At 41.7% G+C, this 17,220-nt stretch overlaps 1 protein-coding gene across 1 annotated transcript; it reads left to right on the forward strand.

The window, feature by feature from the left end:
• Window positions 1-220: 220 nt before the first annotated feature.
• LAPTM4A (lysosomal protein transmembrane 4 alpha) lies at window positions 221-15,260 on the forward strand. Its single transcript, XM_044445150.1, has 7 exons — window positions 221-492; window positions 8,174-8,294; window positions 11,021-11,097; window positions 11,182-11,304; window positions 12,407-12,502; window positions 13,071-13,169; window positions 14,510-15,260. Exons 1-7 carry the CDS (start codon window positions 394-396, stop codon window positions 14,582-14,584), a joined length of 690 nt encoding a protein of 229 aa, XP_044301085.1. The 5' UTR covers window positions 221-393; the 3' UTR covers window positions 14,585-15,260.
• Window positions 15,261-17,220: the final 1,960 nt, after the last annotated feature.

Raw genomic sequence — 17,220 nt, forward strand, 5'->3', positions numbered from 1 at the left:
CATACTTCCCCAAGCTTGCCCTGCTGGAAAGTGCCCGAACGCAGCCGCAAAGCGAGCGCAACGCACCGCACACCCGCGGTTGCGCCGCCCGCCCCTTTCTGAGAATTGAGGGGACGGGCACGGCCGATGACAATGCAGCCAGAACCCCTCTGATTGGCCAGTCCGGCAGTCGACAGCCTGCTGCCCGCCCCGCAAGCCCAGAAGTGGAAATCTTTCGCTTCCTTATCCGCTCACTGATTGGTCAGGACTAACCGGGGACGCGTTGGTGCTTCGCTGCTCGCGCTTCGTGTGAGGCGCGAGTTGGGCTGCCTAAACGTTCGGCTTGAAGAGACATTAAGAGCAGGAGGGGGAAGAGGAGAAGCCGCCGCTGTCGCCGCCATTCCTGAAACTGCGATGACGTTCAAGCGCAGCCGAGACCGTTTCTATAGCACCCGGTGCTGTGGTTGCTGCCATGTCCGCACGGGTACTATCATCCTGGGGACTTGGTATATGGTAAGCTATAACTCGACGGAGGGAAGGGCTCCTGTGCCACACTGCGCATGTTCGGGGGAAGACGTGGGAGGGAAAAGAGAAGAGGGAGACTTGCTTGAGGGGTGAAGTTCCGGATGGTGGCCCTTACTGCGCATGCGTGCAGTTCCTCAAGCTCCGTGTACGGTTTGCTCAATGTGAAGAAAGGAGCTGCTTAGATGTGCGTCAAGAGCATTGCGCGTGCGCACTGGCTTCTAGGTGAAGTTTTTGAGAACTTTACCGAGGTGTTTGCCGTCCTCTAAATAAGTGATTCGGAATTACTTTGTCTGCTTGGTCGTCTGTAACTTGAGCCTAATTATGTTTACTCGGGAGTTAAAGGAAGCCTGGTCGGGATCAGTGGGTTAATTTGTTTCCCACGTAGGTGGGCACCGGATTGCGGAAAGTAAGAACATAATGAAAGGAACCTTACTCCCATAGAGGCTTTCACTCATAGAGAAAAGGGGGGGATGAATTTTGTGGGTAGTTCACAAAGAAAGTTGACTAGCATCTACCCTTCATGAACCTGATGTCTTCCAGATGTTTTATGCTGCTGGGAGGTCTAGTCTCAAACACCTGCAAAACATGATGTTCGGGAGGGCCAATCTAGTGCAAAGGTGAGGAACCTTTGGCCATCGAGGTATTGTTGGACTCCAGCTCTTATCGGTGCCAGTTGGAATGGCTGCTGATCTAACAATATCTGGAGAGCCATATGTACCTCGTCTCAATTATAGTGGTTTTTGCCTTAGTGTCTACACTGTGGAGAAGAGGACAAGAGTGCTGAAACACAAGAAAAGCCTTGTTTAATCCCACCAAAACTCCATCTAGTCTAGCATTTCGTTTTCTAGAATGGCCACAAGCAGAGTGTGAAGGCAGTAGCCTTCTGCTGTTGTTCCCCAGCAATTGGCAGCATGTGACATGTTGGATCTGTGACCTGTTGACACACTATTTTTTGAAATTGTTCTGCCCCCTTCCTGCTGTTGCTACATCTTGTTGCAGCTAATTACAGGAAGTGCTTCCATTTGACTGTTCTGACTCTATTGGTAGTCAGATACACTGGATGACCCTGATTTCTGTTACTATGGGAAGGAAAACAACTTTTAGTTCACAAAATGCTTAATTCTATGCATGAGAATAGTGTACTTTGTGTGTGTGTTTGTGTTGTAGTCAACAACTCTGTGCTTATGTTTAGCAACCTGTTTTGATGTGTTGTGTTTTTTCTGATTAGCAAAACAGATTAAGAATACATTTGCGATCTTATGCATATTTATACAAAAAATAGTCTTAAAACTCCCAGCATTCCACAGTTGGTCATGCTAGCTACTGAATGCTGAGAGTTGTAAGACTTTTTCTGTCTACATATACATAGGATTTTTGCCCTAAGAGAAGAGGCCTGAGGTAAAGGTAAAAGAATAGCCTGCTAACTAATTTCAGGATTCAATTGACAAATCTAATTCTGAAATGCAAATACGGTCTCTTTAGTTTTTTTGATGAGTAGGGGACTGCAGGTGGCGCAGTGGTTTAAACCACTGTGCTGCTGGGCTGGTTGATCAAAAGGTTGCCGGTTCGAATTTGCACAATGGGGTAAGTTCCCGTTGCTCCGTTCCAGCTCCTGCCAACTTTGCAGTTTGAAAGCATGCAAATGCAAGTAGATAAAAAGGTACCACTTTGGTGGGCAAGTAACAGCGCTCCGTGCACTTCGGTGTTTAGTCATGCCGGCCACATGACCATGGAGACTGTCTGCAGACAAACGCTGGCTCCCTCGGCTAGGAAACGGAGATGAGCACCACCCCCTAGAGTCAGGCATGACTGGACATAATGTCAAGGGGAAACCTTTACCTTTATCCTTATTAATAAATTCTGTTACTCTAAGAACAGATCTGCACTACCAACTTTTTCATTCATCTGGTTCTAATAATGATAATATGTCTGGTCATGGGTTATTTAACTCACAACAAGCTGCAGCATCCATGAGAAAGATTTGACTGTGTAATCCCTTCTTGAGGGTTCTCATGTTGTGTGAACCTAGCAAGCATGGGTATGCAAAGCTTAAACAACCATCATATAGCCCATGTTTCACATAACACAATAGTGCCTGAGGAAGGGTTGTATCTTCAAAGTGGTAGCTGTACACAGTGCACCATTAAATAACCCAGCATAATCTGGTCCATTGATTTTCTTCTAGTTTTAACTATTAATATTTTAATAGATTTTAATAGAGATTTTAAGATTTTCATAGAGAGCCAGTGTGGTGTAGTGGTTAAGAGCATGGGACTGGGACTCAGATGATCTGGGTCCTAGTCCCCGCTTAGCCATGGAGCCAACTGGGTGACTTTGGGCCTGTCACAGACTCTCAGCCCAACCTACCTCACAGGGTTGTTGCTGTGGGGATAAGATGGAGGAGGAGATGTAAGCTGCCTTGAGCCCTTTGTAGGAAAAAGGCAGGATATAAATCGATAAATGGATAAATTTCTCCTGGGAGAATCCTCAGACATGGTAAGGGTATTGAGAATTTTATTTGAGATCCACTACGCCCCTTGCTTCCAAAGTACATGTTGGAGCAGAGTACTAGGAAAGTAGTGTTTGTAGAAGTGGTGGGGAGAAATTGAATCAGAAGAAAGGTATGGCCATGGGAGACTTTTCCTCTCTCTCAATCTCTCTCTCCCCACACATTTCATGCATGTATTTAAAAGGAGCTTGGACAAATCCATGGAGGAAGAATTAGTAGAAAAATGCCCTCCTGGAGAAAATGTCCGTGGAGAATAAGTGACTGCTAGTCTTGATAGCTGTATGCTGCTTCCAGTATCAGAGGAAATGCAGAGGCCTGTGTATACAGTTTGCTGGAGAACATGGGCAGGAGAATGCTGCTGTGCTTGTATGTATGTTGCATGTGAGTTTCTTGTGGACAGCTGGTTAGCCACTGTCTGAACAGTGGCTCTTAAGTGCTTGGGCTCCCAACTGGAAAGAATTACAGCCTTCCGTCATTTTTTGTCCTATTCCTGGGCAGGTGGTAAAGAAATAGGAGTATTTTGGATCCTATGGATCTCATTTCCCTGCATGCTTCCTTTATGTCCTCTCTGACATCAGTGAAGCATTGACTCCAGATCTCTCTGTGCCCTTACAGAAGGAAATCTAAAAATTCGCTTGGCCACTAGGTGTTCTTCTTGTGACTGTGCACCAATTGCATCACGCACCAATTCAGACACCTTTCCAAATGGAGACTGGATCCAAGAGCATGGTTAAGTGTGTATAAAGATTTTGCCCATGCCTAACACTTCTATGGGCAAAACAAGTGGATATGAAGCTAGTGTGATATGAAGCTAGCAGTAAAATGACATACTTAAGAATTGTGGGAGGAGGTTGCCTGGAATCTTACTAGCAAGGCAAAATGAGCCACCATTTTGCCTTATGAAACTTTGATAAAATCTGACGGTAGCAGCTGTTTCCCTTTACAGTTGGTTGAACATAGGAAATAGCCTTATACCAAGTCATATCATTGTATCCATCTAGCTTAGCAATCTCAACAATGACAGAAGAATTCGCTAGGGCTTCAATCAGGAGCTTTTCCCAGCCTTACCTAGAGAGGCTGGGACTGAACCAGGGAGTTTCTGCTTGCAAAGCATTCACTCTACCACTGAGCTACAGCCCCAGAAACTGTTTTGCTAGATTGCATGGTGGAAGTATAACATTCCTTGATGCTACCCAGTGCTCCTTTATGGATTTTCACTGCAACCTTTTGTCCCTCTTGCCAGAGTTCACATTTTTGATGCTTCTAACTGTTGCTGTGCAGATGTTACTAGTTGTTTTCTCTTTTCCTCATCAGGAAGCGGTTTTATTTTCATGGTATGTGGGAGGAACTGTTTGGTCAACAGAGCATTTCTTGTACACAGTACTTATAGAAGGCATTTGAGTGCACATGCTTAAAAGTTCATGTACGTCAGTGTTCCGGTACAACACCTAACTAGGAAGGGGTTCACAATCATTCTTGCTACGGGAGAGTTCTTTTTATAGTATTTCCTTTCTCTACGGCTAGGCAAGGGCACACACAGACAACACATTAGTTTTGGAAATGATCAGAAATTAGACATCTTGCTGCTTTTCGAGGTTCACTGCAACAGAAATAAGACTCCCACACACACCCACACATTATTCTGTAGTGCATAACAATTTTAACTAAACACATTGCAGTAGTACAGAATGTACCTTGTAATTGTTTTATAGAGAATTGTGACCACAATTCTATACATACATTTCTGGGAGTGAGCCTGTCAGGGACATGGAGGGATTTCTGAGTAAATGTATATTGGATTTAGCCACACCTTGGGTTTTTGGTATATATATTCATATAGTGCTTTCCAGGAAAACCTTTTAAAAGGGATTAAATGAAAGAACAATAGTGAAAATTATATAATGGAATTGCAAAGACATGCCACAGAATTGGGGACAGGATGTTCTGAAAGCTATCCCAGAGGTGGTTTGGTTCTGAAGTAGGCCCTTATAGGCAGTGAGGGAGATGAGGGTTACTGAATCTATGCTATCTGTTTTGACACAGGGAGGTCTTTTGCTGTCAAATGCAGATGGAATGCTTTTTCGTATCTGTCATCTGGTAGATTAAAAGATGACAAAGTTTCAGTGCATGTTTGGAGAAGAAATTATTACATAACACCTGTTTGAGACATTTATATTTTGTTTGCATTGCAGATTATACTAACCCATTAAGCAAAGCTAAATTAAATCCTGTTCTGCAAACGCCAAGGAGGATTTGATTCTACTATGTCTTACTTTTCTACTCACCTGTTGTTGAGACTCAATTTCTTTTGATTGTAGGTTTCATCACATTAATGAATTGTAATTAAACACGTATCTGTGTTTGAAGCCTGCTGTGTCCTTTTTAGTTGACTTCTCTAGGCAGAGCATAGCTTTGTAGTTGGAAGCTGGGGAAATGAGGTAGGCTAAAGGACAGTTATGTGATTGTCCCCCCAATGTGGGACAGTGCTCCTCCAGGGAATGACGTGGTCAGATTGCGTTCTCAGGGGATGAGAGGGGTGCACCATGGCAGGGATCATGGGCAGTGGTGCCAGCAGATTTTGATGTATTGAACCAATGGTGATTTTAAACTACACACAGCCTGATCTGTTCACTAATATGCAATAAAACCAGTAAAACACAATCATAAACCAATAAAAGGGAATAAAACCCCATATAAAACTGATCAAGCAGCTTAACATGCCCAATTTTAAAATGCTCATTTTTTTGTATCTAAACTATGCATCATAGGTTGATCATTTAGAGAGAGGGCAAAGGATGTAACACTACATCTGTCACTTACTTTGGTGAAAATTCCAAGTAACTTTTTGCTACTTACTACAAGGGCAAAACATGTTACTGATGGCAGGAGAAAAATGGTATTAATCATAGTGAGGTAGGGATGGGAGACTCAATTCTGGGAGCTAGTATATTGCTTAAAATCAACTTACCTATTGTTACTACATCAAAATAACCCTTAGAATTTGTTGGAACATTGTCATTAAATTGGGGACATCTTTAATGCTACAGAACAATTCCAAGAGGTAGAAATGCTAATCTATAAGTTATGTGATAGGGGAGAAAATCTACGTATGAGATGGCTAATACGAGTAGGAGCTGCAAAACTTGTCCAGCTATTTTAGTGTCCATCATGATAACTTGCTAAATGACTTTTTTTTTGGTCAAATCACAGCTTATTTGTATGAAGTAATTTGCAAGATAAAGACATGGGCTTACAACTTTAAAATATACAAGAAAATGGGTAAAAATGCAAATATTTCAGTTTCATATATTGAATTCAAATATATGCTAATCAACCATACATTCTTTGGCTCCTATAGATTAAAGATAGGCAACATACCTACCAGCAGAAATCTACTCAATAGGTTTCTTGGCTCCCCCCCCCCCCCCACCATTAACAGAGCTGGGATCTCTGTTAAATAAGTTTCTGCTTCTGCTGAAAATTGTGCATCCAAAACATTGTATAGTGCATTGTGGATCAGAGCCCATCTCTTCCTTGCCCTTAGTCTTTGAACAGATTACTTGTCTTTTGCCATGCCTTCTATGGTAGCTATTTTATGATGCTACCCATGACGTTTTCTTAAGTTGCCAGATGTATCTATTGGCCGAATGTTTGCCTACTCTGATATAGGCATTGTATACAAAATAGATGGTAAAACCTATGACCTCCTTGTTCTAAGTATGCCTACTATTTCTTAATACTCTTTGAAAGGCCTGTTTTTGACTTTTAGGAACAGACTGCATCAAGATATATTAATAGCTCAGCTAAGTATAACAAGAACTACTTGTGTCTCGTTATGTTATGTTATTCTATGTTAAGCTAGGTATCATGCAGCCAAAAACTATTGTAGAAAGCTTGAAGGATCATGTTTCTCAAATCTAAACTAGCCGGAGGACCATCCTCTGCCTGTCCCCACTGTGTGCAAATATGTTCATCTCCCATATTTATGCAAGTGATTGGAACTGTTCTTTCCAGTAACCTTGATGCTTGCCTCCTTTGGAGACTTGTATGAAAACTTGATCTGTGGGCTTGTATGAAAACTTGATCTGAATCCCAAGGTCTTGTGGCCAGGGTGGAGGGGTGTGTGTGTGAAACATCATGCATTCATTTGTATCTTATTTGGAGACTCTCATCATATGTTGGTTACCATTGGCTCTGCTGTCTCTACTGCAACACTCTACAACAGAATGTGCTCTGGAGCAGTTTGTCCTCCATCCCTTCTACTTTCAAATGCCATTCCTAAAAACCACAAGTCCTTTAGAAACCTCATAAGTGCTGGCACAGCCTGATGGGACATAGGCCAAGGGAAAGGGAGGCAGGAGGTGCCTGTTGACTTGATGAGGAAGAACAAATGGAAGTAGGAAGGTCACCTATCTGAGTCTGAGGCTTTCTTCTCTCTCCTGTATTGTCTAGATGTGCATAATGTGAACTAATGCCAGAGTTCATTTGTCCCTAAATTGCCCATCCCATTTCCTGTTCTTTATTCTTCTTCCACCTCAATCCTGTGAATCTCAAACTGTACAAGTAAAACTACTAATCTTTCGAGGCACTGTTGTGTCTTGCCTTTGAAGCGTTAAAGGTCTGGGAGAGATGGCTGCAATAATGTCCCGGTATTCCTTTTGCTGAGTGACGGATGCTTTAGGACTGCACACAGTCCTTCTCTATATCCTGCCTCCTGTCCATGTCCCCTGCCCTCAGTCTCCAGCAAGATTATGGGGGTTGGTTCTGTCTATTAAGGACACAACGGATTGCTGCTTGCATTTCTCTGGCAGTGTTATTTCTGACTTAGTTCCAGGGTGAACTGCTGCATAACCAGGGGAAAAGGATTAAATGCTGCAATTGGCTGGAATAGCAGTTGCTTTCTTATATTTTCTGTCAGCACAATTGTGGAGCTTGGGCTGTCATCATAAAGGCAAATGTCGCTGGCTTTAATCCCAAATGTATTTCCTATAGAACAAATTTAATTGAACTTGGTCAAGCTTGCTTTGAGGATACATGCTCACAATCACAATAGTAAAATACTTTGCCAAACCATTAATAAGTATTGCTTAATACTACATCATTAAAAATATAATGAAATTTCTTATGCCACCTCTCTCTTTTTCTTTTCTGTTCTTACAGGTGGTAAATCTCCTGATGGGCATTTTGCTTACAGTTGAAGTGACTCATCCAAATACTGTGCCAACAGTAGATATCCAATATGAAGTTATTGGTAACTATTATTCCTCCGAGAGAGTGGCTGGTAGGTGTATAATGTTTTTTTAAATTAATATTAATAAGTTATTTCAACACAATACAATTACAAAATACATCCTAAAATAGAAAAAAACAACACAAGATAGGAAAAAACCCTATATGTGTTTTGAAAAACAGTGCACCCCTCCACTGGGACCATGACTGTATAATACTTTTTCCTTCATTTCTTTTTTCTTTGCTTCTAGCTCTAACTTTCCACTCTTTCAGGAATATCCCTTTCCATCCAAAATTGTATCAGCTGAAGGTTTAACACCCTTCCCTTTTAATAGTACATATTCAATAAGCAAACCTCATATATTATTAAAATCTTTTTTTCACCCTAATCCCACATGGCAACTTATTATTGACAGCTATGTTCTGAATATCCATTGGTTTAAAACTGGGACCTGGTTTCTTCAAAATATCAGAGTACAGTGGTGCCTCGGCTCACGAACAAATCAGGGCACGAACAAAAATTACTGAAAATTTTTTACTTGGGTCATGAACACATGGTGACCAGGATCGCAGCCATCTCCCCCCACTCCACTCCCCGTGGGGAGATGGCCATGATCGCAGTTCCATTCGTGCAGGGAAGATATCTGTGATCAGAGGCGCGTGGCTGCATGAATGACAAGCGGATTCTCAGCCACCTCTTCCACAGCTCGGCTTTGCTGCACCCGTCTTTAGTGCAGCCACGCGCCTCTGATCACGGATCGCAGTTGCTTTCGTGCAGGGAAGGCGTCCATGATCAGAGGCACGCGGCTGCAGGAAAGACGGGAGCAGCAAAGCAGAGCCGCAGGGAGGTGGCCGAGATTGCGCCTGTCTTTCCTGCAGGAGCGCGCCTCTGATCATACACGCCTTCCCTGCACGAACGGAACTGCGATCGAGGCCATCTCCCCACCCCAGCGCACCATTTGCGCCCATCTCTCCCTCCCCCAGTGTGCCCACGTTCACGCCCGTGTCTCCCCCCCCCCCAGCTGCCGGAATGATGGGCACCTGCAGGGATGATGGGCGCCTGCAGGGATGACAGGTGCATCTTGGTCGTGCTGGAGGGGGGAGCGGGGAGATGACTGCAGTTGTGCTTGGGGTGGGGATAGCCGCGATCTTTGTTGCTGTCACTTTGCTTCACATTTTTCTGATTTAAAAAATGGTTACAGAACGGATTAACCTTACTTACATTGAACCTTATGGGGAAATTTGACTTGGCTCACGACCAATTTGGGTTATGACCAGAGTCCTGCAACGGATTAGGTTCGTGAGCCAAGGTACCACTGTATAGCCTTTATTACCTAATAGCATCCCAGGGACCATAGGACTTTTTTGGGTTTCCCTTTTCAAAGCCATAGACATTGATATGACTTTTGGAGAGGAACTTACTTATTGCATCTGTTATGGAAGGAACCACAATAGTTGCATTCTGAGTTTCTAAAAGCTGCCTCAGATGACCTTGTAGGACGCAAAAAGGGGCACTTGAGTTGGGTGGGGAGAGGAGAAGTCAGAATATGGAAAATCCCATGGTCTTTACAGCCGTGGCCCCACCAATACACCTCCTCTAGATATGCCCAGAGACCTGTTTAGAGGAAAGCTTTCATAAAGGTGGGTTGAAAGAAGAAAATTACCATTACTGCTCCTCCTGCCTAGCAAACAGCAGTCTGGCATACCATAATATACCTGGACATCTCTGAGAATGGGAACATTCTTCTAATGGGTGGTAACTCTTAAGGGTTGTGCTCTGAATGCAGTTTTTCAATTAGAAATTAAGCTTGCAACCAGCTCCCTCCTCACTGTCTTTCAGATTTCTTCCAGCTGACACAATAAAAATCACTAAATCTCTTCTTAGTTGGGAAAATTTGTGGGGGGTATTTACTTTGAGTACAGTTGTATTGACTTAGTCAAAGAAAAGAAGTGAAACTGACTTTGCAAACTGTATAGGAGAGATCAAGCCTTATCCAGCTTGAGAAAAATTTAGAGTTGCTCAGCCTAAGAATCTTATGCAAGTGGAGAAAGAAGAAAGACTTTCTTTTGTATAAATTTGCCCAGGGTTATATCCTAAATTAAAGCAATGTATTATGAAGTTTCTGACAGTGGTAGAACTAAAGAAGGCAGCAAGGGAAGAAATTAACCATATCTTAAATGAAAGATAATGGTTTCTTACAAATGATGCCCCTCTGGCTGTTACTAATGATTGGCTTAGGCTCAAACAATATTCTTAATATAGATGGAATAGTTCAGTTCAGAAAAAAATGGCTGCAGTAGCAGATTTGGATGTCTTGAAATGTGTATCTGATTCTGGGAACTTAGACATGGGTGCTATTATGCTTTTCCCTGTGGACAGCAGATGAATGTGTACTGATAGGCTAGGCTAGGTGTTCATTGCGTTGAAATGTCCCTTCTACAGCATGCTGGAAATTTTGCACAGTATTGTGTATTTAAACCATTGGTTTGGTCTTTTTTAATAGAGAGGCCTTCCGTATAATCACTTGTCAGACTGTTTCTTCCATTGTTACATATTTTAGTCATTTGTACTATGTTCTAATGCACTCTGTCTGTTAAGCAGTATACAAAGTAGTTGTAATTTGTGGTACTTTCCATTCAATTTGACAGTTGGTGGATTAGAAGTTTAGCAAACTTATTTTAAAATTAAGTATTAATAAATCACACACATCGCATTGTGCAAATAGTTTGATTTAACATATATTTGTTAAATATATTATTACTATTTTTCTCCTTCAGAAAATGCATGTGTTCTCTTCGCCATCTCGCTCCTCATGTTCACAATCAGTGCTATGATGGTGTATGGAGCAATTGCTGTAAGTATCTATGAATAGCTCTCAGCACTAATATTTCCTGTTTTCTCTCAAGATTAACAAATTACTTTCATTTTGTCTTTCTAGCATCGAGTTGGCTGGCTGATTCCATTCTTCTGTTACCAGCTTTTTGACTTCGTCCTCAGCTGTCTGGTGGCCATAAGTTCTCTCACATACTTGCCAAGAATAAAAGACTATTTGGATCAGCTAGTGAGTGTCTGCAGAAGTAGTCCTAAAGATTAGGGTGGTGCCATGGGGGAGGGGGACATGGCGGATTGCCCACTGCTGCCTAAGAACAAGATCCGACTGGAGCAGGAGATGTAAGGCTGGGGCAGGTGCCGCTGGGGCTTTTTGGTCTGGTGGACTTTATTTCTATGGCATTTCCCCCAGTTAAAACCAGTTGTGATTGGTTAGGTATAGAAGCAGCTGACTGGCCCAGAGTGGAAGTTGCCTCTGCCCTGTGCCTTCGAACACTATATTTCAGGGTCAGTTGCCAGCAAACATTCTTGACACTCCCCGAGCTGAGTAAACAGGTTTCTAAGAGTGGATGTGCTGCCGGCTTCTAGTGGAGTTCCTTTTGCAGGTAGAGGAGTGCCTCTACTGCAGCGCAGCACCTCTTAGCTACCTTGAAAGGGCTAGGATTGCTCTGGCTGTGTGAATTGTTTTGTGATGGAGATGAAATCATAGCTACTCATTTGCAAAATAACAGTTTGCATACACAAAACTCATACACACACATCTACACTCACATTTCTTTGCATCCTGAGATTTTACTTAAAAAAAACCCTCTTTTACTTAAGTGTTTAGCAAATTATACCAAGGGTTGCAGGTGTCTCCCTTATCTAACATTACTTAACATAGGCTTACTGTCTGTACTGATAGTGGATGAAAATTAAAACTCAGTAAAATGCCATAGCAACTTCTTAAATTTATTTTAAAAAGCAAATCATATATTTTGTCTAGCCCATTGTTATATGACTTCCATATCACTATTGATGTCTTTGTGTCATGACTTCTGCTTCAGCGCTACTGAAATACCTGCTCCTCACTGGTTACCAGAATGGGTTGTTGCTATATTGAGATGGACTTGTATAACCCTGCCTTTACGTTTCCAAGTAAAAACAGTCTTTATGGAAACTTGGCAAAACTAGGGTTTGTTTCATCTGATTTTCATCACAATAATGCAGAGATTTACAAATGAAGGCAACAGTAGTTGGGTCATGCTTGTAGTTAAGAATAACTTGCATGTGCCGACAAGCTCTCAAAAGTGTTCACCAATGTAATTCTCAAATCTTACTATTTCCTTTACTAGCCAGAGTTCCCATATAAAGATGACCTTCTTTCCCTTGATTCAAGCTGTCTTCTGTTCACTGTTTTGGTGGTGTTTGTCTTGGTCATCATTTTAAAGGTAAGTTTGGAGGATTCTGTATTCCATATTTAGGGCACACCAGTGCTCACTAATGTGCTGTTGCCAAAATCAGCCTGTGTGAAGGCTAAAACAGACAGTTGGTGCATCTGGACCGTCCTTTCAATTGCCTGTCCTGGGTAGGAGTTCTTGATTGCTCCTTTATCTGAGATCCTTTAATTGAACAAGAATACATAGTTGGCAATTATGATTTCATAAGTAATTAATTCCTTCTCCCCACAGCTCTTTCACTTAGGTGTTTGTTTTGCTCTCCTGTATATCCATTCAGCTGATACTGATATGTCATCCAACTAACTGAAGATAATTAAAATATATTCCGATACCCAAGTGGTGCTTGTTCCGTGACCACCTCCAGGGGGCAATACAGTTATAGCTGCAGCTGTCCTTAGTTTCACAGAAAGTGATGCCACTTATTTCTGCTGAAATGAACTACTTAATTGGTTTTGTTAACATAGTTTCCAAATACAAATGTATTTTATCTCTTGTGTTGATGTGCCCACAAATCAGCTGCTATTTGATTCAATGTTCTTTCTCTCCCACCCTTTTACAGGCCTATCTTATTAACTGTGTATGGAACTGCTATAAATACATTTGCAACAGAAACTTGCCTGAAATAGCTGTATATCCTGCATTTGAAGCACCTCAGCAGGTAACATATTCCTTAGACCTGACTAACTAAGCAGTCATTCTAATTTTGAGTGCTATATCCTTTTAACCCCCTTCATTGCTTACAAGCTTTAAATCTGCATGTTCTTTGGCCAAGTAAATATAATGGCTACCATAAACTGTATTTATGGAAATATAATTGGTGACAGCAGTGTGTATTGCCCAAAGTAATGTTTGAGACCAAGGCATAGTATCAGTGCATTGTTTTTTTTTCCAGGATCAATGCATGCATTAAATAAAATAAGAGTACTTCAGATAATGAATTTCCCTGGAGCTCACAGAAGTTAGGAAATTCTGTTAATCTTTCTGCACTGAATTCTTATAATGTAAACTAATTGATGGTCATTTGACATTTGATGTGCAGCCACTGCTAGTATACATGAAGGGAATGAGTTGGGAAGAAAGTTTATTCATTTGGTATTCTGATATTAACATTTATCCTTTTGGGGAAAGTTTGAACGGATGTTTTCTGGAAGGATGGATGTAGAATTCACACTGTACTCCTAATTACAAAGGAACCTGCCTTGTGCTAAAACAGATTATTGGGCCATTTTTAACTCAGCATTGTTGACACAGACTGGCAGCAGCTGTCTTGATTTCAAGCAGGATTCTTTCCTAGCTCTACCTGGAGATGCCAGGTATTGAACCTATGAATATGTACATGCAAAGCAAGTACTGTACCACTGAGCTACAGTCCTTCTCAGTGTAGTTTTTTAAAATAGAATAAGAATGCAATCATATGCATGTTTAGACAAAAAAAGTCCTAGAACTCTCAGCATTCCCCAGGTAGACATTTTGGCTGGGGAATACTGGGAGCTTGTAGGACCTTTTGACTGTCTAAATATGCATAGGAATGTACCCTAAATGGTCATTTGGGCTGTGCCTTCTTGGGTGGAGCAGTCATGTAAAAGTGACTCTCTCTCTAGATTCTGTGGCAAAATGGTAAGAACACTTAGAAAATGTGTGCACTGTTTGTTTTATGCTAATTTGCAATATTGCAACAGTGGAGGAAGGCACTCTTTGCCCAGCTATTCTGATATAAATGTTGAAAATAACCACTGCTTGGTAACTTCAGTACTGAAGTGCAAGCTGTCTAGAATAGCTGTGCTACCCTTAAGGCTAAAATCTTCCTGCAAGTATTTTGATAATCCATAGAGATGTCGGCTGCTTGTGACATTAAACGAGAAAATAATTTGTCTTTCATGTGGCAGTACAAAAGCTCTGTCATGGACCATTATAAAAGAGTTGGTTAGGACAAGATTTTCAAAATCTGGTGTTTCATAAACAAGCAAACAGACCAAATCCCCTGCTTTTCCATTACAGTATGTCCTGCCAACCTATGAAATGGCAGTGAAGATGCCAGAGAAAGAACCTCCACCTCCTTACATACCAGCCTGAAGCAGTGCAACATGTGGTGAAATACCTATACCAGCTTCATTTTTTATACTGCAAGACTGCTTTAAGTATTCAAGGCTTTAGGAGCAACACTATATGGTTGAGAGGCATTTGATATAACCTTACTAAACAAAATTCGTACGGGAATGATTCTTCCACCCCTTCTTGGTAGCTTAATTTTATTCATCCCCTTAATCCTCTTACACAGTTACTGCCTTAAGGCACTTGTGTGTCCCTCTATAACTTTATTCACATGTATTAGCTGTTTCATTTAACTTGGATCAGTAAAAATTAGTCTAGAAGATAGCTGTTCACAAGATCAGACATTGTACACATTCAGAAGGACAATCTGGTCAGATGGCAAGATAATAGTGTTTTTATTTTTATTTTTTTGTTTTTTAGTGGGGAAAGGAGTGCAAATGTGGTATATAATTATATCTATGCATTTACTTATCACTTTCTCCTTTATGTTATCTTTTACTGTGTTATCCTATGCCTTGAAACAATATTTTCAGGAAGCCTAAAGTTGGCACTGCAGTTTGAAATTTTTACCATATGCTGTGAATGCAGGAAAAGTGCACACAGAAATTACATTTGTGTCAGTTGCATGCTTCTAATCTGTATGTATTTTCATCTTTGTTTATACATGATGCTTTAATAAATCTTGTTTAAAAAATAATTTGCCGGCAGTGGTGATGGTGTAGGATTTCATCAGTCTTTGCGTTAATTCAGAATAATTTTCAAATGTCTTTGCCTGCAAAAATAAAATCCATATATTTTAATAATAGTTCTATGCCTCCATGAAAAGAAATTTGGCCAAATATATGTATATATTGGGAAAATATACTGTAAAATATTGATATTTCGATGAGAAATTGCTTTCATAACTTTCTGAACTGTCAATCTACTGTTTTCTGATTAGGATATATGAAGATCATTTCATCATGGGCCAGGAGAATATATTGTGATTATATATGTCTTTACCTGTGGGTGGGTGAGAGTTCAATAATTCATTCTTATCTGCAAACATAATTTAATTAGCTTGGATTAATCCAATCTAGTCAGCCTATAAATAGAAATAAAATAACACCCAGGTGGGTCAGTGAAGTGTGAAGGTGGTAGAATGCTGATGTAAAACATCAGTGACAGTGTTCATATTTCAGTGGCCACCAACTGCCTTGGTCTGGGTTGCATTTGATTCCTGGGACTGGTTCTAACATATGTGAAGTTGCTTCTTCATATAAGAAGATGAAAAACATAAGATGGGAAACTGGCCTGTGGTTGATCCCCATGTGACCCCAGCCAGTTGTCCTGTTCTCCACCCAAGTTGCATTAAGGCATTATCAACCCCCTTACTGGTTCTAACGGAGGCTTCCCCAAGCCTAACTGCAGCAAGGAGAGCAGTTTGGGAGGGAGGGCTCTCCCCAGCACTACCCCCTTGAAAATTTTCCCTCATTTCAATCCAGCTTTCTGGCGGTGGGGGGGAGGGGGGAGAAGAGTGTATGGGGTGGGTGGACAATCACACTGAGGGGCCAGATGCCAGTAGTGTAGTGGCCCTGCCCACTAAGGGCAGGCATGTGCCCCTACATGGTTATCTGGAAGCACTTTGGCCCTCAGGATGAACACATTCCCCAATCTCATAATTCTGTGCAAAGGATGAGTACTAACTAAGAAATCTTCCAAGAGCTTCTAGTTATGCAAGTCTTGCATTTTAGCGACAGCTGGTTAAGAAGAGTTTTGCAGCTCAATTAGGAATCTTCCTCTAAATTCTGAACTGCTTGCTTGCTTCATGATCTGGATTAATAACTTAAAAGGGTACTGGTAAACATAGGCACCACACAACACTATCTTTCAATTCCAGTGTCTTATTTGTGCTTGCGTAACATACATTCCCTATGTTCTCAGGCATACTATATGATGAGACTGGTGAGCCCATTCTTCTTTAATGGGCTGAAAAGCCCAGAAAAGAGATAAGAAATTGCATGCTAAAGCAAAGCATGTCATGATTCTGTAGCATCTTTAGACGAAAAACTATGGCTAATATTCCCAGGGAAGGTGTGTGAAACCGTTGCTGTCTGAATTGAGCATTCCTCGGTTGGGGACCCATCACGGAAAAGGCCCTTTCCCTTGTTGCCACCCTCTGAACCTTCTTTGGAGGAAGCACTGAGGAGGGCCTCCAACATTGATTACGATACATGAGCAGGTTTATCTGGGGAGACACAGTCTGTCCGGCTTCTGAGGGGTGTAAGACTTTATAGGTAAAAACCTGCACTTGCACATGGGCTTGCCATGTACAGGCAGTCTGTGCAAAGTGGGCCAGCATCAGGGTCCTATGCTCAGCTCTACTGCTCCCCCTGATCTGCCTGGCCACTGCATTTTGTACAAGCTGAAATTTCTGAACCAACTTCAAAGGCATCCCCCATAAAGAATCCGATTTGTATTTATTCTCCTCTCTCATGCTAGAATCAAGGGTCATCCCCTGCAGCAGAATAGTGAGGTGGTCAGGACAGGCTCAGTGGCAGGATACATGACACAACTGCAGGCTGTGTTATAAAGTCTAGTAAACCAAAGGCTGTGCCTTGGCAGCTTGCAAAGTGAGACACTATCAGATGCTAAATATGGGAGCTGTTTCTAGGGAG

Source organism: Varanus komodoensis, unplaced genomic scaffold (genome assembly GCF_004798865.1).
Source record: "Varanus komodoensis strain SLA01 unplaced genomic scaffold, ASM479886v1 scaffold47, whole genome shotgun sequence".
In the NCBI taxonomy this organism is placed as follows: Eukaryota; Metazoa; Chordata; class Lepidosauria; order Squamata; family Varanidae; genus Varanus; species Varanus komodoensis.